The sequence below is a fragment of the Falco cherrug genome, chromosome Z (genome assembly GCF_023634085.1).
Source record: "Falco cherrug isolate bFalChe1 chromosome Z, bFalChe1.pri, whole genome shotgun sequence".
Classification (NCBI taxonomy): Eukaryota; Metazoa; Chordata; class Aves; order Falconiformes; family Falconidae; genus Falco; species Falco cherrug.
This window is the reverse complement of record NC_073720.1, coordinates 12,848,488-12,876,148: the sequence shown is the minus strand read 5'-3', so window position 1 is coordinate 12,876,148 and position 27,661 is coordinate 12,848,488. Positions and strand designations below refer to the sequence as shown.

Sequence of the window (27,661 nt, the reverse complement as noted above, 5' to 3'; positions counted from 1 at the left end):
AACATTCTGAAATTATTTTTATTTCACCTGTGAACAAACTCAGAAAAAATCTCTGGCAATAAAAGATACAAGTAGCTCAGCTCCTGGCTCTGAGTGTAGGGATACCTGCCTTTCAGTGTAAGAAAGGGAAACCTCGATAGTAGAGTGGGTGTACAATCTGTCCAGGGATGATCTGCTCAAAGACTTACTGTTTAAAAATCCTAAAGAAAGAAACCTTACTTCTGAGAAAAGTCTCTATTTGATCCCTTTGTCCTGTTAGAATGATCTGAAGGTATTTGGACTCCACCTGATCCCTCTGCTGACACCATCTGTCTTGATGTGGGGGTCAGAACTCAGAATGACTATGTGGGATGTGATTTCCCATAGTGAAGTGGAGTATTTATGAACTATTTTCATGTATGATTATTAATTCTCAGCTGGCAATGGCTTCTTGGCAAGGTATACTTGGTAATTAATCCCATTTTGACATTTCAGTGGCTGCACCAATAAAAGGTGTCTTTCCATATTCATGCTCATATTCATAGCTAAGTCCACTGCTCAGTTCATTCAAAGCTGTTCCAGTGTGGAGCCTGACATCCTTGCAGAAATGCATCAGTAGAGATTTTACATCCTTATTGGCCTTTATCCCATCAAACAAAAACAGAGACATTTTCCTTTTATTGCTAATATGCTGCAGACAGGTTACAGTTTGTCCCTGAAGTGTGCAATTGAGAAATCACATATTAAACATGATTAGATTAATGACATTGTGCATTTAAGCTCTTACAGAATATTAAGTTAACTTGTGCTGATGTTGCCATACACAATGTACAAGGGTTAGTTTTGAGTATTCCCAAAATGAAGAGTCATGTTTCAGAGATGTAATAAATCAACGTGTCCGGTTTACAAGCCTGCTGCTACTTGTGATGGATAGCAAAAAGGTGCTCCAAGTGTCAGCCCCTGACGGCATGCAGTGACCATATTCTCGTCTAGCTAGATAACCCATCACAGGGCGGGATGCTTCAGCCTCAAAGGAGTTTAATCATACTTTGCATCTGGATGTCAGCAAGGAGGCCACTGCATGTCTTTGTTCTGCGCTTCCTTGCCCAATACCTGCTTGCCTCTGCCAACCCTCTTGTGCCTGTTTCTGCTTCTCTGCCTGGGGACCCCAGAAAGGCAATTCCAAAGACTTTGGGGAAGACAAGGTTGTCTCATGATGCAGCATGGATTCAGCTGTTGTGCCTCCATTCTAGTGGTCCCTGCTACCTTATCTTTTAATACAGATAGAGAAGTACCGTTGCCTTGTGGAAGCCCTGTCATGTTTAATTGGCATAATTATTTTTTTTTCCTGGATGCTGAACACTTTGCCTTTGGTTGGTGGAGGTTTTTTTCCAGTTTTTACAGCTGCCCTCTGTGCATCTCAGAGTGTTCTCCTGTTTGCAGAAGAGCTTTGTGATCCACTTGAAGGGCATCATTCCGAGGAGGATAGATACCTTATGTAATGAGACTAAAAGTACAGCCCAGATCATTTACCTTAATTCTGAGAACACTACGGAATCTCTCTGACTGCCTTGCTTTATCTGAGTGTATGTTCTTTGTAGTGATTTATTGGAAGATGTTAATGTATGCTGTGTTCCAGAGGCATTCCTACATGAAAAAAACTTTGATACGAGTCCAAATGTAGCTCATTCTGTATGACTATACTCGGTCACAGTGGCTAACAAGGCATCAACCGCAACCAGGCAACTACGCAAGAACATTCCTGTCCAAGGCAGATGGAAAACACCGGTGTGTAAAAGGGCTGAGTGATTTTGGAAATACTCTTTAAGCACCAAGCAGTATGTGCTGTCATTTTTTAAATAAGCATAGCCTCTAGCAATACTTAATTTTCATAGCATCATTTTACCATTAGGAGGTTTGAGGGGCAATTGCTTACATCTTTGCGAGAATGTACCAGAGGGCTTGTGTGGTCTGGGTTTGGATGCAATGGGAAAGGGCAAGACTGTGTTAAGGTGCCTACACCGATTAACAATTTATCTCACAGCTGGATTCACCCTAAAGGTGATGCTTCACTGCTTTTAGGGCAGTCGATTTAACATTACTGAATGAGCGTACTGAAACTGCATCACTGTCCCAGTGATATAATTGAGGAAGTAGTATCAGCCACTGTGGGAATTTCATCCCAAGATGTGACAGGAAAAGTCTTAGTGGAATTGCTTTTGATTGTGGCAGCATCCAGATGGCTCTGGACCAGGAGAAATGCTTCCAGGGGTTTGTAGAACTCAGTTTCACAGAAAACTGAAGGCTGGTACAGATTCCTGCCTGCTACAGAAATTCCTGCCACCTTTTTTCATATATACTTGGACCACCTACCAGGCTACGTATTTTCCTTCCCTGTCATTCTGTGTGCCTCCTTCAGTGATTTGCTTTAAAATCCACTTTAAGGTATGAGCAAAGGTAATGCAGACTTGGAGCTGAACCTTAGCAGCTACACCCATGAAAACTTCCCTAAGGGACACAAAGACTAAAATCCAAGCTGCAAATATTTTGTGTTTTTCTTGTCCAATGCTGGTAATGACAGCACCCTCTGCAGACCTGGAGAGATGGCTTTCAGACCCTGGAAAGAATTTCACAAAGGTTTCTCCTTTTACCTGACAAGTGCTCCCACCATTAAGCCATGACACCAAAGCTGCAGCCTCCGGCCTTAGGACACATGCCAGCCCTTTGTTCGGAGGTGAGTCCTACCAGAGGTGGTAAGCAGTGACCAGAGGACTTCAGGTTGAACCAAAAGGATGTTCAGGCCAGGCCAGTTCTGCTTCTCGGCATGTCCACGGCTCTTTGCAGCTGGAGAACTTAAAACATCAGTGAACAGCCCCTGAGCGTAGCATTGTACTGATCACGATTTGGATGTAGACACATTCTGTCCACACCCTGCTGGAGGTATGTATTTTACTGGATTGTACCCTTAGGTGTTGTTTCTAGTAACGTATTCCATATATGTACATGTCTATTGTTAGTAGGTATTTAAAACCATGAGCTCAGCAATGTAAAAGGATAACTTGTCCAAGACTGACACCTACAGAGCCGTACACAGCAGTGGCCAGCATTTTGCAACACTGGTAGCTCATTAAGCAGCTATGGCAGTTTGATGCTCGATTGCCCAGGGTTCCCTGCAAAACAAACAGTAGAGCTCTCCATGAAAATCAACGCATACACCAACCAGTGGAAAGGTGGTTTGAGGCACTATTCCTAGAGAGAAATGGAGCTAGTGGCTCCTTTCCCCGTGGGGGACTGGTTATCTATTCTGCTTCAACATTTCATGAAGTCCTTCTGCCCCAGGGATAGCTGACACCTGATGCCACCGTTTTGCACAAGCAACAGGCACTTCACAGCAAAGTGGGTGCAAAATACAGAAAACGATAATCCACTTAACACTCACTAAAATAATTCTGAAAGCAGTAAGGTAGTGTAAAGTCAATTTCCCCCTCCCTCCCCCTTTTTTTCCACAGCAGTTAGATAGAACTGTTTAGTCTGAATGAATCAAAGGAGGAGGAAACAGATTTTGCTAAAAGTTGCTGGGGTTGTGGTTTGGCAAGACTGAATTTGCAAGTTGAAATGCTGATAATGTTACCATCCCACCTGTGAAAAGGCAGGTGAGAAAAGGCTAGATGAAATGCCTCCACCCAGGTAATAAAGGAAATGCTGAGACCTGGAGGTTTTCAAGAGACAGGATGGTTTGAATCTGTCTTCAGACTTGTCTGATCTTTGCTAAGACTGTAGCAATAGCTTTTTTTTTTTTTTTTTTAAAAGGCACAGTTATCAACCACCTTTGAAAGCTGTTCAGGTTGGTTAAAAAACATACCACCAAAACCACCAAAAAACTCCCCAAAACCAGACAATTTTATCTGTCACTGACAAAAAGTATTTGTCTATTGTCAGCCAGATGCTCAAATATAAAGCAACTCCAAACTCAAACCCAGCTGATGAGATCCCTCAGCTGTGAGACAGGAGGGGCTACGAGTTGAGCATGTGATGCCCTGGACTAAAGGCCTGGGAAGAAAGTGTTCCACTGAGGGGGACTGTACCTATTACACAGACAAACAGCATTTGCTTAAACGCATCTTTATCCATTTTAGCTCAGTACATTCTTGTTTCTGTTGTGACGCACACAGTCTTGCTGAAAAGACAGCTCGGGCATATGAATAGAAACACCCCCTGTTCTCAAAAACCCTGCTTTTCTCAGCTCCTTTTTTGGCCCTACTATGCCCTACCTCTTCCAGACAGTCTTATCCTCCTCCTTCCAATACAACGACCTCACCTGTAGAACCAGCACAATTCAGATACTGTGATTAGCAGCTTGGCACTCTGTGGCAGAGAGCCAGCCGCACATCAGGAGTGTCACACGGCGAGAGCGGAGACACTCCCAGAGGCACAACCGCTATGGAAGCGGGAGATGTTTGTTCATTTCCCTGTTGATGTGACTGGGAACTGTTCAGAGTCAATTGGTGTAAGGCCTGCAGACAAGGTATCAGTTTCCCTGCTAAAGGAGACACCCCAAAAGCTGCTGCAGCACATGGTGATGATGGGGTTTCTTAAGCCTGAGGTCTTTTGTTTAACTTTCATGAAAAATATTTTTTATCAAAATGTATTTTATTCTTAACAGGGTAGTTAGAATGCTATGGGTAACCCTGATAAACATTTCCATTTTCCCTTGCAGTCACAGAACATTACTTCATCTTGCTTCATGTGACATTGGTCTCAGGCCAGGAAATTTGACTTCAAAGTTTGTGAAAAACTAATTTTTACTAAAAGAGACATTTCTCACTGAAGAAAAATCTCTGCTAAAATAAGCAAGAGGTCCATTGTGAAATATACTTCAAATCTGGTTCAGCACAAAAGCTCTGTGGTTAACTGGATTAGGAAAATTAGAAAATTTTTCATGCTAGGTACAGTAGACTGTGTTAAAATTCCTCTTCGGCTTGTCTGGAGCGTGAGCATTTCAGTTCCAGCAGTCTCCCCACAGTGTCTGCAATTGTACGCTCGCCGTGCACCTTGTTGTCTCGGGTGCGGATGTTAACTGTTCCACTTGCCTTCTCCTTTTCACCAACAACTAGAAACAATGAAGATGCAAAGGAATGAACTTTACATTTACAGCAAGCTCTTTCACCCCTCCCATTCCCTCTAAAACTTAAGCATACTAAAAAAAATTCTAAAAAGCTTACCAATGCACACAGCAAATCCTTCTCTGCCCTCCTCCCAGCTCCCCCAACTTAGATCTGTGAGCAGCAACTTAGCAAAATATGAGTAAAGAGAAATGTAAACTTAGTAAGTCCAGCCTGACTTACTTCTTACTAGAGAGAACCACGAAGTCAAAATGAGAAATAAACATGGAGTACTCCACAGGCAAAGGTTAGAAGATGTTACTGTCAATAACCAATAGCTACTTGTTTTCTTTACAGAGACAGCAACAGTTTACTGGAAAATCCCAAAGCTGTTTTACTTAAACTTTAAGATACAGATACCAAGATAATATATGTATGTCTCATTACTAATATAAATTTTATATAATATACTTGGAGGTAGCTGCAGGAGATTGGGTACCAGAGGAATACAATCTGCATTCAGTGGGACAACTCTTTGAAACAACCTCTGAACAAACACTAGGTGAGATTTTTTCCCTGATAGGCTGATCATTTTCCTGTGGTCTTCAAGGTAAAATGTGGTGGTGCCTTACCTGTACAACATGCTTAAAGTTTTAAATAACAAGAGAACTTTATTCATAATCCTGTCAATTACTGAGGGTAGTTTCTCTGTCAAAGGCTCTGGCTGCTCTAACAGATGCCAGACGTTTTCAGCATCAATGCTAGATCTATTTACGTGACACAACTAACATGCTGCTTCAAATCACATACTTCAGGGTCAGTTTCTAATTGTTCCTGCATCACCCTCTTGTGGAATAGTCTTCTCTTATCCATGCACCTATGGCTCAGAGGTGCACCACAGCTGAATGTAGTGAAAACATGGTACTTCTGATACACTTGAAACAAGACATAGATTACTGGGGGACAGATGCAAAACTGCTTAACCATCTGACTGACAAAAGGCAAGAGATTTCGTAGATGTCTCCACATTGCTGACCACAAGACAGCAAAGATCTTTTTCTAAAGCAGCAGTAATTCCCTGAGCCACAGTGAACTCTTAATGCCTATCACATAGGCAGGAGAGGCTCTCCGGAATAGAGAATCTTAGGAACAAAGTGACCTGAAACACTGACTACCACTCCGTGCCTTGCTCACAGAAGAAAGATCAAATCCTAAAACCTATGCAAGAAAGTCAGCCAAGGTAAGGTAACAAATGCATTATGTATTACCCAGAATAAAATTATACTGTGCAAGCTGAGCATTTCTGATCTTCTTGTTCAGTGTGCACCCAGGATCTACATCAACATCTGCCATTAATCCAGCGTCATGGAAACACTGCCTGACCTAGGAGAAAAAGTATTTAAAACTGTCACTATAGGATATTCATGACAATGAACTTATGACTTGCAGATTTAAGCTGGTTAAGCTTGCCTGACCCCTAAAACAAAGGCACCGTCACTGGCTCAGGCACTGGAGATGAGCCCAGTTCAAGAAATGAAAACAGGTCAGCTATCATGCAAGTATATACACAATAAATAACTAAGTAGTGATGTATCTAATGTTTTAGCTGAACAGTGATTTGAGTTTGATATTGTAAAAGGCAGCAGGATGGTGAGCTTTCTGATTAGAAGAGAATTTTTTAAAAAGTGTTTTGCAGACTTTTTTATATTATTTATTATTATTTTATTTATATCTAGTGTGCTTGAAAGAAATACAGGAGAAGGTTTGCAAATATGCAAAGGATGCTAAATATGCAAAGACACAACTTCGTCTTTCTTACTGCTCTGCAAGACGCACACGGCCACAGGAAACTAGAACCTGAAGGGTAAAGCAGGTCCTAAGCTAGGAAGAAAAACTAAGTTTTCCAAAAATAAAAGTCTCACAAAGATCAGCATTTGTTGTTTACATACCCAAAATCTACTTCAGGTCTTCTTTAAGACAGAGCTACAACTTCAGCAGCTAATAGTGATTGTAATATAAAAATGACACAGTGTAATATGCAAAGACTCAGAACATTTATCTGAGATAAGTACTATTAATCATTAGTAACACTAATAAAATACAATATACTGGAAAAAAAAAGCCCCTGAACCACATACATCACCTTTTGAGCATACTCATCACATGCTGGTCCCACTGGTACCACCATTACTTGCTGTGGGGACAGCCAGAGCGGCCTTCAATAAACAAACAAAACAAGTTTATATAGCTTCCAGTATTTTTTTAGTATGAAAAACCCTATTAACAGATAGTACTAAAACATACACCGGAGATTCACAAAGCCATCTGCTTAGACTGGGTTCAGAGGTGATGACAGCCCTGTACTCCTTACAATTTATCTCCCAAAAAGAAGTGACTAAAAGAATTGCAGTGTTGACAAAAGTACTTTTTGACCTGAAGACTGAAGATGTGTTTTAGAACAGACAACAAATCATAACTGAGTTGTTGAGCTTCTTACTAACCAATCTTGGGAAAACATTTACTTTTGAGTCTTGTTATAATCAGAGGGGCCATCCCCATCAGGTATTGCATTGCAGGAGGTAAAGGAGATCACCTACATAAATGACTCTGCAAGGCAGTCCAGCTGCAAAAGCAAAGTTCAGAGATGCACACCTTGGGCAGACAAGCTGTACGCTGCTCCTGCACGAGTGGTATAATGTAGAGGCTACCATATCTAGAATTATTTAATGTCTAAGGGAAAGTTGTTCAGAAGGAATTGCCCTGTGGTATACCTACAGCATGCCTCCACAGCAAGAAAGTAGAACTAACACTTTTGACTCTTGTGTGCGTGGGGCTAATTTCTACATAAAGTGTTTGCTCAAACTGAAATAATTCATCTACTTTTCAACGTTACCATTTGCCTCCATAGTTTTCAGTTAGAATGGCGATCATTCTCTCCACAGATCCCAAGATAGCCCGGTGAATGATAACTGGTCTGGTCTTGTCATTACCGTCATGGCTGTGAAGAAAGGGTTTCTTTTTTTTAAATGTAAGGGTTTTTTTCTTGATGTAAAAACTTACGTCTGTAAGTGACAGGAAAGTTAGATTATATAGCAATTAAAACCACCAGTCTCTGTGCTTACCTGACAAAAGTAAGGTTAAATCTGACTGGCAACTGGAAGTCAAGCTGGATTGTAGCACATTGGTGGTAGCGGCCAATGGCATCTTTGATCTGAATGTCAATCTTAAAAACAAAAAGACACAAAATTCGGCTACAGTTTCAAATACAAACAAGCATGCTCCCTTTAAAGCAAACCTGTTGTTTCAAAGTGGAAGGTTTCACTCAATACAGAGAACTATATGTGGGTTTAGACAACATAAGTTTTATTTCAGCCTACATTAGGATTTAAATAATTTGCAGGTTCTGGTACAAAGGATGTTGGAGCTAAAAACAGGGTAAGCAAGTAGAGACACATTACTTCAGGTGAGAACTATATTTAATACCTCAGACTATTTTTTGTGAGTTTCAGTCTGGGATTTACATGGGCCCTTCCACTGAGTGAATTCAGCAGCACATAAATGTAAGTGTGAGATCAGAACTGAACATATCTCCCCAAACTCTGGATATCTTCAGCCTCAAACTGGCAAACTTACACTTATTACCTTATTATATAGCATTCAAATACTACTTTGTAGCTTACAGTTCCAGGGCATGAACATAGGATGAAAATCCCACTGTTAAACAGTCCACTTACCAGTAGATATCGTATTAATGACACTTGCTCTGACTGTATGAGTATCTACAGTCAAACCTACTCCTTCTATTGTATCTTATACTTCAATCCTTAGTACACTTATAATACAAGTTAGACAGAGACGGACAGTAGATTTATAGTGTCATGACCTTATTTATCACATTGCTCTCCTATCATTTACTAGTATGGATATATGCTGGGGCTGTGTGCCTTATTTTAATTTATGTATCAAACAAACAGATCAGTGTTTTATTAACTGAAGTTCGAAATGTCTTTCGATTTTGCATTCAGAAGCCAGTTTATTATAATTCAGCTAGTCACCAAAGAGCTTATATCAAATTACTTACAACCTTCTTTAATTTCAAATCACCCAGTTACAGAGTAGGAAAAAAAAAATGAAAGTAATTTAAAGGTACCCTAGATGTAGACCTTAATTTAAAAATGTAACTTCTAAATAGTTTTCAGTAAAACCAGTGCAAAATGCTGCATATGCTCACCTTACATTGGCTAGAGTGTATTAGGCACAGGTATAAAGTTAATTAAGGTTAATAAAGACTGCTGTAGATATTTGCCTTCTTACAAATCAAGTGAGGAAATTATTAAATCTTGTTTGCACTTCATATTGTGCATGATCAGCTGCTATTACACATTTCACATAAAACTCATCAAATGAAATTGATTCAATTAGCACACAAAGAGAGAAATCAGAACCAGTTACCTAGATAACTGAATATAGATGTAAATGTAGTGTAGGTTTATTAGGGAAAGATTTACAAGTAATTTTGTAAGACTGCCTGTCCTTTCGCTCAAAGATATCAGGAAATTTCTAGAAAGCCCTACTTAATCTATGCAAACTGAGGAGACAGCTTTAAAAAAACTCAACAAAAATCACAAAACCAATGCAAGGGGCTATTTAAAAAACCAACCCCCCCCAGCAACTCAATGCAGCTAAAAAACTGTCCCAATAAAAGCAATATTTTTCCAAAATTTGTTTAAACAGTAAGTTTATTTTTATTTTTCTCATGACTTAGGATACACTTATTGCCCAAAGGATTATTTATAATGCAGCAGTTGCTCTGGTAATACAGATTGTACAGTGCCACCTGCTGTTAATGTCCCCCACCAAACCAGTCAGCTCTGTTCAAGTATCAAACATGTTTATATATACATAGTTTATACATGTAAACTGGTTTTAATTAAAGAAATTAGTATTAAAGCTATGTGAAAACCAGGATCACAGAGTATAGTTCTCTCTCAAGTATGTCAAGAGTTTATGTATCTGGAAAACCACAAAATTTCAGCCAGACAGCATCTTAAAATGGTATTAGATAACTATAACAACAACTTCAAAAAATCCCTTCTTCCTAATCCCAGCTCTTTTCTCATCCAAACAGAATTAAAAGCCTAAAACAGATAGGGGTTAAAAACATACTAACCTTAGGTCCATAGAAAGCTCCATCACCAGGGTTTAACTCCCACTTCTCACCAAAGTCATTGAGGCTGTTTTCGAGTTGCTAGAGGTAAAGAACACACACACTCAGTGTTTCTCAATCATTTGCTGTCTTCTCATGTTACAGCATCAGGTTAGCGGGCTACTACAGACATGTGACACTACTATATTCTCAGTACTTCTAAGCAACTGCTGCAACTCATCTATTTTCTGAAAAAGGAAAGTTTTGGAAGAGCCCCAGCTAAAAAAAAAAAAAAAAAGTTGATTTAATCCAAATTTAAACAAACAAAGCTAACACATTCACTCTGGAAGAGGCCAAACAGGCAGAGTTAGCTAAGATGCAAGAATTTTTTATGCCAGATTCAAAGTCTGTAGATAATTTTGAGAGGGGATATACCCTAACACCACTAACGTGTATTCCAGCCCTATCAAATTCCCAGTGCTACACCTGCAGGGACTAACCCCATCCCTTTCATCACAAAAACAACCTTGCTTTTGGAAGATGGCTCTTAAGTCTTATTACAGGGACTGCCAGAATTGGTTCTCTGCCACTTTTTTTTTTTTTTTTAACTATCAACAAATATATGGAAAGAAAGAAGGAGAGAGAGGTAGTTAGATTCTGACATGAAGCCTGCTTCTGTATGGCCAGCAAACTATTTACAGCAGCCAGACTGAACTGAAGGCAGTTATTAAGTTATATTGCTCACACCTAGATGCCACTGTACATCCCAGAAGGCAGTATTTTCTTACAGGACTTAAAGCTGCAGCCTTGCTTTCATATTAAAAGTTAAGAAAACTACCGTTTACCTTTTCAGCTTGATTCCACACTTCAATATCTCCCAGGTACTTTTCAGGACGAGTAGAGAGATTCAGTTTAAACGAAAATCCAAAGACATCATACACAGTACGCAAAAACTGCAGACAACTCTTTATCTCCTCTTCAATCTTTATGAGAACAGAAATGAAGTCTCAAATATGGAAAAATCAGTTATTCTGATTTTAATACCCAATTTCATTTAATTGCAGCCCTTACCTGCTCCATAGCACAGAATATGTGAGCATCATCCTGCTGGAACCGGCGTACTCGAGTAAGTCCTGTAAGAGCTCCTGACAACTCATTACGATGCAGAACACCAAAATCAGCCAACCGTAATGGCAGCTCACGCCATGATCTTGGACGATGATCAAACATAAGGCTGAAGGGAAAAGTTTATTACTTGAAGCTCACACAAAATAAAATTCTGCAAAGAATAGCCAATAAGAAGCAGCCAGTACCTAAGTAGATGCCTATAATGCCAATGATGTAATCTGAATACAACTATCATTCACACCTAGTTTTCTCAGGACAACAAACACAGATAGACTTTTATAGCTGGTAGGCTTCCCCCACCTCACACGAAGAAGATGAAACAGCCCCTAAAACAGAGCACTAAAACCTGAATGCCCAAATTGCCACAAAATTGGCAATGCCCCAGTATTTATTCTGGATATCCAGGTTTTGTAGTACCAAGGTAAGCTTCAGATCTAAAACACAGTCACTGCAGTGACAGAAAAATGACATTTCTCAGTGTCTTAAGTAAAGACAGCATGCAGATAACAAGACTCAGTTACATCATTCCTGACAGCATGTCACATCTGGATACCTGAAAGACAGCCATCTTTACAGTAAGTCTGGCAAAGGAAACAGGATTTTTTTTTTTAAATCAGCATTATCTTTGGTAAACTGGATTTGCTATGTATTTACCAGTGTCCTGGACAGTTCATAGGCTTCAGAGCAAAGACTTCTTTCTCCACTTCAAAGGAAAACATGTTGTCACTGTAATGCTGCCAGTGCCCTGAAGTCATCCACAGTTTGCTATTAAAAACATTTGGAGTGACAACCTCCTGGAATCCATGTTTTCGATACTCACTCTAAAACAGAGCCAGTACATAAAATAACTAATAAAGCAAATAAAAGTAATGATACTCAGCCTTCAATCTGCAGCCATAAAAATATACAAATGCTGCCCTGAAAAAGTCCATGACTCAAGAAAAGGAGAGGAAAAATTGAAGCTGGACATGGCAGGATAAGCCCTTCCACCAGCACCACCCTTCCCCCAAACAATTCCTCTGCAGTAAGCAAGAAGAACAAGTCTCCTCCCTGCAGGCAAAGCAGCAGTCTCTAATTAGTCAATGACACTTGATAGTACATTGCAGCCCAAATACACAATAATAAGACAGCCTCTAATATCAAAACAGAAAGATCAGGGTATTTTTTTCTATACATAATTTAGTAACAAATAGTTCTACAAGGCCAAATTTAATTGAAGTTTATTAAAACAAGCCAATATGCATTGTAGTGTGAGCTTAGCTATACTATCAGATGTCAGAGAATTCACATTATAAAGCATCATTATCACTGCTTGTACTGCAGGTACGAAGTGCTCATAAAAACATGACTTAGCAGAGATTGTGACAAGACCAATTCAAAGAAACAATGTTTCTTCAGTTCTGTGGCTTACAGAACTAAAGAGATTAAACTAACTTAAAATAAAGGGCTCTTAATACTGTTATATGTAACATGCTGTTACATATTTTCCTAAAAATTCTAGAAGAATTCTGTAAGATTTCCAAAAAACATTACTTACACGGATGAATTGAATTAATGTGTTATAAATGTAAGCTCCCTTGGGCAAGAAGAAACAGCTACCAGGGCTGAGCTCGTGAAAGAAAAACAGTTCTTGATCCTGCAAAAAATATTTGGAAAAATGTAGTATTTGTATACCACCTTTTTTACTTAGCATTCACAAATTAATTACTACTGACTAGGTATCACTAATCAAGAGGTTTTTTTAAAACAAACAAACAAAAAAAAAGCAATACCACAATACCAATAGGTAAAATGTATTTTCTCTAGTATTTGTATCTCCAGTGGTACTTACAGAGGAAAGAGGTTTTTCAATTTCCTGTTTCATTACTGATGCTCCAAAGCATCATGCTTATGTGTAACTCCTAACTGTGCCCCTACAGCTCCCTTTGTACGTTGACAACAAATGTTTAGTTCTGCATCTACAGCTCTCTAATTATTTGCACATGAACAGAATGTGCGAACTTTAGTTGGCCAATGTTGTGACAAACTGTGCACAGGCTTGAGGACTGCACATAGTGGATTTTTTTGTGTATTTTCCTGATGTCCTAGCAGACCTTGTAACAGTGTTCAGGACTATCAATCATCTGACAGGTTTCCATGTAAAAACCAAAACCCAAGGAAGAGAAAAAACATACAAATGTATTATGGATTCTGAAATCACACAGAAAATAACTGTTGAGTGAACAGGCTGCAGCAAACCGTAAGAATGAACACTGCCTGCAGACTGAAGCATTCCTGTTCTGTTCTGACTGATCTGTGGAATAAGGACATCATCATGTTTAAAACAGTGAAGTCTAAAGAGAAGTTATTTGCTTTAGGACTTTTGAGGCTCTTCGAGAGAAAAGCACCTGACTTTGTAACTCAACTGAAAATACAGTTGTGTCACATCTCGGCTGTGGCAGCAAGTATACACTGTCTTTAACTAGATACTTCTAGCTAAGGGGTTACATCCACAGTGTTTGTGAAATGCATTACCAGAAAAACTGTCTCACCCGCCCAATTTTTCTGTGATCTCTGCTTTTAGCCTCCTCCTGGAATTTCTCCCATTCCTTCAGCATTTTTGCATCTGGGAATGAAATTCCGTAGATCCGCTGGAGGGATTCCATATCAGCCTTGCCTTCCCAATAGGTAGAAGAATTCTGCATGCAAAAAATAAAGGAAACACTGAAGAAAACGAGGAGCCTCCACATTTTACCACTACTGCCTGCTATGAAAAGGCATGCAATTATTAATAAATCACTACACAATGTAGAACTAAAGCGTAAGGAGAGTTTCAATTTTAAATTCAGAGCACTGATTAGAAAAATACGTTAAGAACAGGTGAACAGAATATGAAAAAAATTATTTCAAGGTCTCATATTTTTTTTTAAGCCTATTTGCTCTCTTTGTGGCCATCCTATTCCAGCTGTTTACTCACACGCAGCTATAAACATCAGCTGAGCAAAAACTGTAGACTAACTGATACAGTTCAGTCAAGCCTTTAAGCCATGCTCATGTTTCTACCTTTGCTGTAAGTGCAGGCCCTGGACACCTAGTTGGGCCTCTTTCCCAATTCGTTACATTGAGGTTTTGATAATCTCTTTCAGGTTATCCATTTTCCAGTACATTCCTGGATAAGCCACCATCATATTGCCCAAAGGCAGCAACACATTTTCAGTTAAAACATTTGTCTAGGGCAGTTTCAGCACTTACCTTATGAATTTTTATGGTCTTTATCTTGCCAGTATGTCTGACATGAGGCCCTCTGCATAGATCTATCAAGGGACCACACCTAAGCATAGGAAAACATTCATTTGGTGTATTTCACCCTAGAAAGACATATCCATCAATATTATGATGCATGCGTAATTACCTGTATACCGTTGTAGTTGGAGTGTTGACCTTCTCATTCAGGATGCGACACTTGAATTTATTATACTGAGAAGAAAAGCAGCACATGTATTTGTCAACTTCTTTTTAAGCAAGAGAACTGGCCAGCAGGTCAATTTATTTGCAAACCGCTGCATCAAAAGAGGATTATGAAAGACAAACAAACAGAAAGATGGCCAAATAGTGGAGCAAGCTGCCCAGACAGCAGGTCGTGCAGCCTCTGCCCTCAGAGATTTAAGGCCCAACTGGACAAGCCCTCAGGAACCTGGTCTGACTTCACTATTGACACCATGTCCTCTGCATGAGGCTGGACTGGAGACCTACTGAGGTACCTACCTTCCAACCTGAATGACAGTGTAATTCTCCTGATGTCCTAACAATGAAAACTGAGCGACATCTATCTCAGGAACGCCAGAAAATTATTTGCAGCTAGATACTGAAGAGAAAGGATCAGCTTTTTGTGTTGCTTGGACATTCTCAGAAGTCCTTATTCTTAAAAACATTTTATGAATCTTTCTGAATGCATCAGCACATGCAGTTGCAGTATCACTACAGCATTTTACTAACAGCCAACATAATACAGGCATATAACATAATATATTGCAAATTTATCTATGGGAAATAAATGGAAGAATGTGGTTTCAAATATTCTGCCAAAGTCACCCAGGGGAAGAATAAGAATTCTTACAATTGCAAAAAATTTAATGTACATTCCTGAGAACCTAGGAATTACACTTTCACTCATTATTTTCGTAATCACAAATAAGCTTATATGAACATACCACTTCAAAAAGTTAAGCGATAGACCTTCCTCTACCACTAACCTGTGGCTAAATTTAAAGATACTTAAAGAACAACTGCACGATGCTAGAAACAACATTCTAAAACAAGCCTACCTTAAACATTTCAAGTAGTGTCTCCTTCTTAACTTCCAGTCTTTCAAAGACTTGTTTTTCCTTCATTATCTTTTTGCATAATGTCTCCAAAGCAGAGAAGTCATTACTTGATACACCCCTAAAACAAACACACACACAAAAGTGCATCATTCTTGCTTTCACTTGCAATTGCTGATCCAGTTGCAATGTGGATGGGACACACTGCAAAGAACAAAGCAATCTGCAGTACTGCAGACGAACTTGTTCAGGGAACAAAGCAACAGACATTTTGCTGTGACTACCACCCCCCTGCTCCTAAAAAAGCAAAATACAAAACGTACCCTTCCTCAAGGAACATGTCATAGTAAAATCCATTTTCTATTGGTGGGCCATAGCACAAACAGCCACCATAGATTCGCTCCATAGCTTCACCCATTATGTGAGCACTGGAGTGCCAATATACCTAACAGAAGTAAAGAAAGAGGGGATCAGTCTGAACATGCACAATGAATTTAACCTTTTCTGAAACACTTGCTTTTAAGGATACTTGATGCAGATCCCACATTAGAGCAGTCTGCAGAATAAATTGACCAGCCCAGCAACACAGTCATCCTAAGCACCAATATATCCAAAAGGTGTCACTGGAAAATTGTTTACAGCCTGGCAGCAAGTAATTCTTATTTTCAACAATTACTGTTGAAATGATTGTCAAGAAATCAGGAAACTAAATCAGAAATTTTTTTTCTATGAACTTCAATCAATCAAGTCTGCATAAAGAACAAAAGGTGCACTTTCAACATAAGACTGTGGTCCTGATCTGTAGAAGAATTATAGAGGAATGAAGGCAGGTTAATTAACATTGATAATATACAGCTGTGGGCTTGCTTCAGGGGCAGTGGGCTGGCTGACGTGGATAACGTGCAGCTGTGGCTGGTTCCTGCTAAGTGGTTAAATAGTTTTAAGGGGTATGGGAGAGGAGCACTGGATGGAGAGAGACCTGAAGGAAGCAGAGGGAGGAGAGAGAGCACCCTGGATGCAGGAGACAAGGCGAGGCCCCGGGGGGAAGAAGGGGGCCCAGATGAGGAGAGGCTAGCTGGAAGAAGAGCCCGGAGAAGGAAGAATCCAGATGCAGCAGAGGCAAGAAGCAGAGTGGACTGGCTTGAAGAGGGTGAAGAAACATCACAGACAGTAGATGAACTTTTGAACCCTTGTGGGAGATTGGTGGCTGTGCTGGGGCAAGGCACGGGAACTACCTATTGAAGTTAACCTGGTATGGGGTGGTAAAAGCCTTGTTGCAGCCGGCTAGGTTGGATAGTGCTGCAATACTCATCCGAAGATTTTATGCATAAAAAAAATCCTGCACTGAAGTAGAACAGTTCATAAAGTTGAAAATTATGCTCCCTCTTGCAGTACACCTGAAGATTTGACAAATTAAACCAAACCTATAGGACTTGGCCTGCTTTTCTTTGCACAGACCAGAAAACATAAATCTCAAAGGAGCCATAATTTAGCCAATATGAAAACCCCGAAGTTTGAATGCAGGACCTCTGTGATGAGTCTGACTGGCTGCCTCTTGTACCAAATGATTTTTTCTAAAGACAGTATTTACAAATTTGCTGGCTATCCACAGTTATCTGAATGAGTAGCCGAAGTAAAAGAGCAGCCTATTCAGTACTTTTATGACTGCAGACAGTACTTTGGTACCCATTGTTGTTTTCAAAGTCAGCGCTGCAGAAGTCAGTTCAAAAGACTTGCTTTACATTAATATGCAGACTGCAAATATAAAAGCTTAACAAGAACAGACCTGATAAACTACAGCAACTGCTGGCAGGCTTGGCTACAAATACACAGCAGAATGTACATTATCTGCAGTACAGCAACTCCCTTGTAAGGAACTATAAGAAAATGCAAATGTACCCACACAGCAAACTTGTTCCCTCCTCCTTCTTCTGAACACAGTAAAGATGCAAATAACTACTCAAGGCTGAGTTTAATGCAAATCCAAGGACAATCAAATTTTGGTAGAAGATACTCACTGCTTGAGCCTCTTCATCTTCAAACTTAAGCAGCTCCAGGGTACAATCCTCCTCCAAAGGACGGTCTAGATCCCAAACCATCTTGTTCACTTTGGCAATAACAGTGTTGTCAGCTAAACCCTGACTACAGAATAAATACACAGTATATAATCTTTTGAAATCAGCAAGTTCCCCAGATTTGCCCTCATGTTAAGATTTTCAAGAATGCTCAAAGTGGACACATTGCCATAAATAAATTCCAAATAAAAGAGCAATTTAACCAGTCTTGAACATTCATGAAAATTCTACTCACACCTCAGACATGAGGGAAGAAAACTGCAGTGTATACTTGACATTCATACATTCATTAACCTATCTGGCTTAAGAGGCAGCCACCTCAAAGGACTGACTTCCAAATCCTATGGCAATAAAAGACAGAGCTTCTCGTTTAAGTGTTACCAAATATCATTTCTGATGCAGTAACTCAACAGTTTTGTTTCCACTAGGCAAGAATCACCTTCTTTGATTCCGAATCACAAAAGCAAAGAAGGTTCCAATGACAAAGCACCTAAGCATGAAAAAAAATGGCATTTCACCTCTAGGAATCGCCTGGTTTTTTGTAATTTTAACTGTCAGGGGATGCAGTGTGCATTGTTCAAATCTACTCCACAGAAAGTTAAGAGTAACTGAGAGATATGCAATGTTCTTTTTGATGGGTATCTCCCATGCAAGTAAAAATACAGTTAAGTGAAAGACACCTCATACTGTTAACACTCTCTGAAATGAATTTTAACATAACCAAGCAGTCATCTTCTCCAGCTGGGCGCAGATTGGTTTGCATGTGCTAACATTCATCTGATAGAGTAAATTTATTACAAAATTTGTTCTTAATGCAAGGACAGTACTTGCGAGGAAAAATATGCAAGTAATGTGTCTAAAATGTCTCAATCATACATGTATTTAATCATATGGAAAAAAAATTACACTCCAAAACTAAAATCCTACTGGCTACCTCCAGTTTATTAAATACAAGATACCTTGAGAGGAACTGAGATAAATGACTAAAAGAGTAATTATACATTTCCCATACCCTCACAGCCACAACCTGCAGACATAGAGCTGTCCAGAAATGACTGAATGTATCATGGAATAATCATACCTAATTCCACAAGCGATTTGATAAGGCGTAGTCTTCCAAGATTCAGCATCAATCTGCTTGCCATCAGGTAAAATAACTTTAATGGGTTTACTGTCATTTGCTCTTTCTGCAAGGAGCGCATCATGTTCAGCTTTAAGTTTATTGTACATCTCTAAACGCTCATTGATAAATGCAGGCCAGGGATTCAACTATATATAATGAATAAAAGCAAAGAAAAAAAAAATCAATAGATTAATACAAACAGTAGTATCATATTATGTCAGGAATGCAAACAGAATGGATATACTTTTCACCAGCAGCTATGTGACCATTTCTATAGATGTGTTACATCTAATAAATAATCATTGTTATTACAGATTAACTGTATAATATTATATAGTAATAAGTCTTCACCTTAATTAGAATTATTACTTTGAAATGTACCACTGTGCACCTGTTTAATAAACTACACGTATGTCAGTAAGCTACTCCTTCATTGAACACCTGTTTAATATGACATGCAAGGACAAAAAAAAAAATCAATTGGAAAAGACTGTAGAATAAAACCAGATTTTTCTTCTTAGGTCAAAAACCTGAGAGAGCACGTCTGCCCTGAGCCACCTGGACAGGAACTGACTTCATCCTACACATCATGGAATGACGTCAGGACTATCAGCCTGGGCATAACTAAGGTTATACAGCTATGCAGCTGGCTGGGGATTTGTGCTGGCGAGCAGCTGGCCCTCTCTCTGCAGTCAAGGGCATCTGCGTTTACCTACCACGAAGACAGAAAAGGCAGAGCACCTTACACAGGCTTTCCTCGTCCCAGAGATCCACTGCTTACCTCCTGGTGCTGACAGGGGCACAGTGAAAAGCACCCCAAGCAGCAACTATACAAACCTGAGCTACTCTCCCATTACACCAAGACAATTTGGTGTAGAAAGCAACAAGGTCACTTCATGGCAAACTTTGGGCAGTCTAAGAGTAGGTAAGGGAGTAACTCTAACACCAGATTAAAAGTATTTCTGAGGGATGAACTGCAGCCATGTCAGCAGTACACCAGACTGCAACCAGGAGATGGCATCTTCCAACCCCCCGTGGACCAAGGGCAGCTCACCTCAGTCCGCCCTCCATCGCCGACCCCTTCCTTCATCTTCTTCTTTCCGCAGTCTGCCTTTTTTTCTTCCCCAGCATTTGCCTGAGGAGGGCGAGCACCATTTCCTCATTCTCCAGCAGTCGCTCACACCTACGGCGCTTTAACCCCCGCCCTCAGCCCCACACACCAGGGAACTGACCTGACCTTTACGCCCCGGGAAATCCCGTCCCAGCTCCCTGCTCTTCTACCTTCAGCTAAACCCCGCCGCCTTTCGGCCCCGCTCAGCCGGAGCTGGGGTCCCCCCCGGCGACCCGCTGTAAGGAGCGGCAAGAGACCTAGCTCCCTCCTGCCGCCGGCACCCGGCCTCCCGACAGGCCTGCCTGATCCCTCCACCCCAGGCCTGACGCGGCCAGAAGGGGACGCCTCGCCTCAGGACAGCCCCCGGCCCGCGCTGAGGGGGAGCCGCGCTGAGGAAACAGCCCGCCGCCGCGGAGCCGGGCCCACCTGGCTGTCAGCGCCCGCCATTGCCGCACGCGGCGCAGGGGGGAAAGGGGCGGGCGCGGCCCCGCGCAGGCGCCTCTCGGGCCGCCGCAGCTGATGCAACCGGGGGCGGCCGCACCGGCACGACCCGCTGCGGACGGGCCAATGGGGCCTGGGCGCCGCGCAGGGCCGCGCTGCCACGGGGCGTGGGGCCGGGGCGGCGGCGCGGTGCGGTGGGGCGCTCTGCAGCTCAAGATGGCGGAGGCGCCGGCAGGGCCCGTGAGGGAGCGAAGCAGGGCCGTGGAGCCTGTGTCCCGCACCCCTGCGCCATTCGCTCCTACGGAGTGATACTGTGTGAATTCACTTTAGGATAGAATAAACCTTGTAGCTAAAATATACTGAATATAAGAAATACATTCTGATGAAACTAGTAGTTGCACAACAAAAGCTGCTATGAAATCCTCTGTACAGCCCTGTACCAAGGCTAAGAACTTCTATTTACTCAAAGAATGTAGGTATAGCAATTAGGTCATGTAACCATAGTCTGAAAGAAATAAATAACTGATGAAAGAAGGAGTCTGTTTAACTTTCTCTAACAAGGGGCCTGTTTATAAGTTATCTAGAGGGAGCGACTAAAAGAAACAAGCAGAAGAAACAGATGGTCGACAAGGCCATAAATTAGCTCAGACCGATAAGAACACCGCAAACTTGCAAAACCATCACATACCAGGCAAAAGGTGAAAAGTACACCGTGAGGAAGACATACGGCCTTCCCCCCAGAGACCACCGCCCACGTCCCGGAGACCCCTGCCCACAATTCTTGGAGGAATTTGCGCAAGCGCAAAGGACTGATAAGCTAATTAACATATGAAGCGAGAGTGGGCGGGGTTATGTAATGAATATGTATATACACTGATTGAATATTCATTGTTTTATTGTATAAATATAAGATAGTTACGTTAGGCCGAAGAGTCCCCCGTGCACCCAGCGCTGCCAATAAAGGATACTCAGTCACTAAGAAATTCTGACTTCGTTCTTTAAATCAGGAGAGACTCTGAACCAGCCCTCACCCACCCGCAGGGCCGCAGGGTCCTGCGGGGGGTGGCAAGGGGCTGAGGGACCGGGTAGCGCTCAGGGAGACCTGCTGCCATTCCTCTGAGGCAGAGAGTCAGGGATGGGCCAGCTAATGGGAGTACTCTGCGAAGGAGGAGAAAATAACACAAAAATCGGACGGGCTAATGTCTGATTTCTCAGGGGAAAAAAAAGTGGAAGAGATTCTGAGGAGAATCTGTCTGAATTCTGTCACACCTGGGTGGCCTGAGTGCGGCTGCTTTGATCAACACCACCCTGAGGGGAGGCTTGGCTCGGGGCACCAGGCTGCCGGCATCTGTAAGAAAAGCATGTGATATTCAGGCAAGGCTTTTTGGTCTGTAAACTTCGTTGCCTTCTCTCCGTGTTGGTTTTATATAATAATAGTAAGTAATAGTTTTGTTTAGGAAAATTTACTTTCTCTTAGCACATTCTCACGGTGGGTATGGACCTCGAGATCAGTCAGTCCCAAGGCCTTACCTGCACTTGGGGAACTAACTCAGTAGCCTAGTTTAAGGACGGTGTTTATTACAAGATGCCATGTCTCCAAGAAATCCTGGTGTAGTGTCATTACTTTATAGTGTCTAAATCTGGGGTCAGGGTTATGTCTTGGACCACTGGTGCCCACAGAGCACCAAATGCCAGTTCTGCCTCCTGTAATAGCTGTTTCCTCTTCATCTGCAGCAATGACCTGGGATTTTGGGGTGTTTCAGTCAGCTCAGCTGTGGTCACATGGATGTCAGAGCACCTCAGACTCCACGGACGTAGGTGCTGTAAGAAAAACGTTCAGGAAAAATAGGCAGTTTTGTACAGCTTCCAAATAGCGGCTATGTAGAGCTGGAGGATGGCGGAGAGAACATCACCGTGTTACTTGACCACAAATGTAGAGGCTTAAAAAATAATTCAAATATTTTTATACTTTTTAAAATGTTAAAATGTGAAGGTGTAGTAAGTATTAACTTAAGGACAGAATTGGGCCTAGGCCTGAATAATTTATTTACTGTCTAAAAGTAAGATATGAACACCATAAGTATTAGCAAAACCATTTCCTAAACAGCTACATCTAATAATATATGTAAGAAGTTGTGTAGCAATACCATGTTTAGTAATACAAAGGATATTTGTTTTCAAATACTAATTTTTAAATTTGCAATATCCTTTTAATATTTTTTTTAATTATGGATGAATTACAAGTGTCTAAGAGACAGCACATTGCAAAATTTATAGATAAATTATCTAATGCCAAAATGAACAAAAACCTATACCAATACGGTTAAAGCGAAAAGGTGATTTATTTCCAAAGCAATCGGGAGAGCTGCAGGAGAGCTGTCCCTTTTGCCAGGAGATGGCAGCAGCGAAACACACTGTGCTAACGTGAAACATTCTGCAGGACACCCTGTTCACAGCTCTTAGCTTTCGGTAACAGGATTTATGGCGTAAAATTCAAACTAAATGACATTTACTGGCTTTGCTCTTAAGCAGCGTAATTAAAGATATGTGACTGAAACGACTGGACTCTAAGCCAGTGTAAATTGATTCCAGTTGCTTTAATGATTATCACCAAGTGAACGAATGGATGTTTCTGTCTCATTTGAGGTTTGTAGGAAAAAATGTGGTCAGAAAGTTTGATTGCAATTGCAGTGTCATTTGACGTATATTTCATTTAGAAAAACTAAAAGTCAAAATGAAATCAAAATGAAAACTAAAATTAAAAAAAAATAATCAAAATTTAAGAAAAAATATTTTTAAAAAGCTTATCAGAATTGTAAAAAGGAGAACAGAGCAAAAAAGAGGGAGAAACAAAAGGTAAATGAATGTACAAGGAACTGAGGAAGGGGAAACACATGATATTTTCAGAAAAATATTTTGCAACCTATAACACAATTTACTTGCACCAGCTGCTCTAGGGAAACGCGTCTAACTTGTGGTGCAGCACTGGCCTTTCTGTAAAGCGTCTTGAGTTTGTTTGTATCTGGTGTACATTAAATCAACTCTATTCACTGTAGAATATTTACTAACTTTGCAAACTCCCACCTGATTTGAAAATCAAACTGTATGAAAGTTACTTATTTACAGCCAGGGTTCAAAATATACCACTTGAATTCAAGGCCTAATGGATTTCCATAAATCCACATCAGGTGAAGAGCCATCAGCTCCCATTACAAAATTGTGCAAATATGGGAATCTCAGCTTTAAGGATTGAAATATGTTTGTGCCATTTTCTGCTGTATTAATTTCACCTGGGCTGATACAACAAAGCAGCAGACTTAGCAAGCTTAGAAATGTATGTTCAGAATACAACAACACATGAAGTTAAATAAAAAAAAATAAAGTTGACATTAAAATACCTGTGAAAGTAAATGAAGTCCTGATTCAAACTGGAACATGCTAGGAAAACGGAACCTGAGCCTTGGCTTTTGAATTTTTCAGCTTTTGTGGCCTTATTATTAAAAGAAAATAGTTATCTTTTTAGGAGGATAAGAAGAACAACTGATATTTCATGCAAAGAAGTTGACCAGTTTTATTTTGTTTTTATATCCGTGATGTCTTCATATACAGCCACCACAGTATGTAGCCCAGTAGTCTTCATGGTGCAAAGAGGTTTGCCGTATCTACCAGGCATTTTTCTACTTTTGATGTGTGCTTATGCTTGCTAGGGAGAAAATCCTTAGCAACAGCAGATATCCCACTGAGCTGTTGTAGTCTAGATGCACACTGCACAGCGGCAGCCTTGTCCAACCTGTATCCCAGGATACAGGTCCTCTTCAATTGCCCCTCTAGCCACAGCTCCTCCACACCTGCAGCTGCAGAGGTTGCATTTAAATTACTCAGGTTCAGTTTATTCTCTACTACTAAGCAGATTTTTGGAGTAAAACCCAATAAGGTTGTATTTGGTCAAATGTAGGAGACATCCAGCTTCAGTGTTCAGAGTTACAGATGCTGGAATCACAGGTCACAAATTCTAGGTGAGACTTAAAACCAGGGTTTGCTCCTTGACATCAGATGAGCGTCAGACTCCTAGTAGGAATCCTTAGGTCTTTTAAAGAAGTGAGATGCTGGGTGATTTCCTCCCCCCTCCCCCCCCCCCCCTTTTTTTTTCCCCAACAAGACTAGATTTAGCTTTCTACTTCTTCATAACAAACATACCATTGATAACTCGTGTCTAATATTTCTCCTGCATCTCAGATTTACCCCTACTTCACTTGCCTAAAAAGTTTTAGCATACTTACAGCTGAGTCAACAAAATTTTGTTATCTCACATCATGAGAAGTCATAGGCATACATTCATTCAGTTAAACTCGGATCTTTCTTGTGTTTTTTTCACAGAGATCCTACATGCCATTTGGGGGAGCACATTACTAACCCAAGTGTCATACCTAGGTTTAAGATACTTTTCCGGGCCTTTAGGTTAAACTACTCTCTCTTCACCATATTACAGCAGGTTACTTCTATTTTCCAGTAAGATTTGCACTTAAAAACATAAAACCATTGTTTGTTTTTAACTTAAATTTCGTTTGGATATTGGTGTCAGAAAAAGATGTGCTCTCTGCAGTTGTGCAGGTCTGTGACTCCCACTCTGGTCTCCACTGTCAGTCTTGTGGCTGGGCTGTGAGATGGGGTTTCAGAGCTCCTGCCTTCCATTTCCTATTCTTTGGTGAAGATAAAACAGTGAGGCAGTAGCCATTTAAAGAGGGAAATAAAATATTAGCAATTTAATATGCTGAGGAGGAGGGGTGATAAACTGAAAAAATTAAAATCACGTATCCTTACCTGTCCTTAATCACAGTGTACAATACTACAGTGAACTAATGTTAACAATCCAACTGATACAACAATTTTGCCAAACTTCTGGCACTTGGATGCACCCTTGGGTTTTGTACCTAAATTTAAACTAGCTTTCACTATAATTGAACATCACCAAGCTATTCTACTACATAATTTTTTCTTTTTTGCTTATATATGGGATTTTCCAGAATCCAAAATACTTTTTGGGCAACCTTTTCTCCCTGACAAAAACCTATTAGGGTTCATGGTAGTGTGTATTTCAGACTTTAAAGTCTGAAAGCATGATTTGTTTCAGATTATTTTTGTAATAATGGAATTCCAATTTCTGAAGAACTTGTTTCCCATGTAATTTAGCGCTGATGTTTTTTCCCCTAAGAATACTGTTTTCTGTGCCTGTAACAGTAGACCACAGATATATTTACATAATACCTATACAATGAAAAGTTAAATTTCATAATTTATGACATTTCAAAAATAATTAGCACAAAAATAATTAGCCTGATCAGACATCCTTCCTGATACTCTTAACAGCAAAAGTAGTGATTTGCACATTATAGAGACCAAACTGTTCCTTCATCTTCTCTGTGAGCAGAGTCCTCCATGCCATGGCATGACGTGGCACATGGAGGTATTTCCTACATAACGCAATTAGAAACAAGAAATGCATTTCCGAAACATTCCTCTGATACACTCTGTAACCATTGATTTTCCAAATTTGATTTCTCACTCCAAGCAATCTCCATCATACTGCATAGCACTGGAAATGATCTCCAAATACCAAAGGACAAAAAATTCTTGCATTAGTATCTCCTGCAAGCTCCATCAGACAATTTTCAGGGGAAATGGCAGACAACACAGGGAAAGCAGATGTTGCATTCTAGGGTTTTGTTTCCTTGGAACATATTTTTCATTGCAGTTATGACTTAATTTCACATTGAAATATATTTTATTTTAAAAGTATGCTCTCAGTTTCTCTTTTTAGCCATGACTCAAATGTTCTGGTGATCTTCTCATTAACATCTCTTTTTAACGATGTTTCATGGACATAATCCAATAACATGGCTTCAAATAAACACATGAAAGCTGATGAAGAGAGGGACATCTTAACTGTGAATTTTGTCAAACCTCTTGTGACAAGTTATATGAAAGCTTTTTCCTTTGTGTCCTTTACACTTGAAAGTATTTGGAATCTTACTAGCTGCCAGAAGATGGATTCCTGAGGGACTCCATTGTTATACGCTGATCAGAGGAAAAAGATATTCCAAAGGAAGATACAAAGTTTTATTTATTCACAGTTTACCTAGAAGAATGGGATGAGACATCCTGGCAATAGCATGGGATATTAAAAACAGCTGATCGCTATCTTTAAAACATCTGCTCCATATGGAAGAACCACAATATCTCTTTTCATTCTTCTCTTTTCTAGACTAAGCAAACTTAACTTTTGAACCTGTCTCAGGGGGACATGCTTCCAGACTCTGGTTCTTCCCTTCTGAACTCTCCAGTTTGTCTGTGTTTCTCTCAAATAATGATCAAAGTGAACATAGTACTCCTGCAGAGCAGACAGGAGTATTGCTCAGACCTAACATACAGCACTTCAGCTAATACAACAGCATCGTATTGCTCACTGCCCTTCAGCTGGTGGCTCTTTAGGATAAGCAGTGCTGTTCCATATGCTGTTCAGCTTTACACTTTTCCAAAGGGCAAAGCACTGGACATTATTAAATTGATGGTTTGAGTTCAAACTACCTCTGCATTTTTCAAAATTTTCAGGTATTTTTTAGTCATCTTTCATCTTGACATATCCACAGATTTTTAACTACATTAACTATTTTTTAAACTACATTTAACCTCATTTTAACTACACTTAACTACTCTTTCCTCCTTCATATACCTCACGACCTGCTGGACAAGAGCCAAACACAGGCTAGCACCAGCTTGAAATACCCTTCTGGTTTAACAGAGTTTCATCTAATCATGCCAGTGTTCAGTAACTAATGCAGCCTATGCTAGTACAGACCTTTTTGTTTCAATAAAGTGATTATTTTCACAGTTAGATGCACTTCTCATTGCTCTCATGTCTCTTCTGATGTCTTCCCATTCATCTGTCACGATTCTGGCTCTGTCTTCACATGATCTCGCATACCTGGAAGGCACTGCATCATTCATTGCATGTAGCACATACTTACACAGCCTGTGCTGCTAGGCTGTGTACATAAAGCTTTTCTTCCACAAACATCATAGAGTCAGTCACTGCTTGAAACAACAGTCCTGTTTAATGTTGGCAGCAAGGGTAAACCACAAGAGAAAGAAAGATGGTAAAAAAAGATACTGTCTACATATATGTTTGTTTTATCTTCTAGATCCCTAGGTCAAATAAGCCATCTGGGTGCAGCTGCCTTGGGGTAAGAAATTTGTT

The 27,661-nt window shown here is 40.4% G+C and overlaps 1 protein-coding gene across 1 annotated transcript; it reads right to left on the bottom strand.

Moving 5' to 3' along the window:
* Positions 1 to 4,085: 4,085 nt before the first annotated feature.
* TARS1 (threonyl-tRNA synthetase 1) lies at positions 4,086 to 20,532 on the bottom strand. The gene is made up of 19 exons (XM_055698834.1): positions 20,392 to 20,532; positions 19,909 to 19,989; positions 18,813 to 19,000; positions 17,675 to 17,798; positions 15,980 to 16,101; positions 15,660 to 15,777; positions 14,747 to 14,811; positions 14,587 to 14,665; positions 13,887 to 14,033; positions 12,893 to 12,991; positions 12,010 to 12,176; positions 11,299 to 11,461; positions 11,073 to 11,210; positions 10,252 to 10,329; positions 8,204 to 8,304; positions 7,975 to 8,079; positions 7,225 to 7,297; positions 6,350 to 6,464; positions 4,086 to 5,089 (listed from the first exon to the last, which is right to left on the bottom strand). The coding sequence occupies exons 1-19, from the start codon at positions 20,410 to 20,412 to the stop codon at positions 4,941 to 4,943; spliced, it is 2,133 nt and encodes a 710-aa protein (XP_055554809.1). The 5' UTR covers positions 20,413 to 20,532; the 3' UTR covers positions 4,086 to 4,940.
* Positions 20,533 to 27,661: the final 7,129 nt, after the last annotated feature.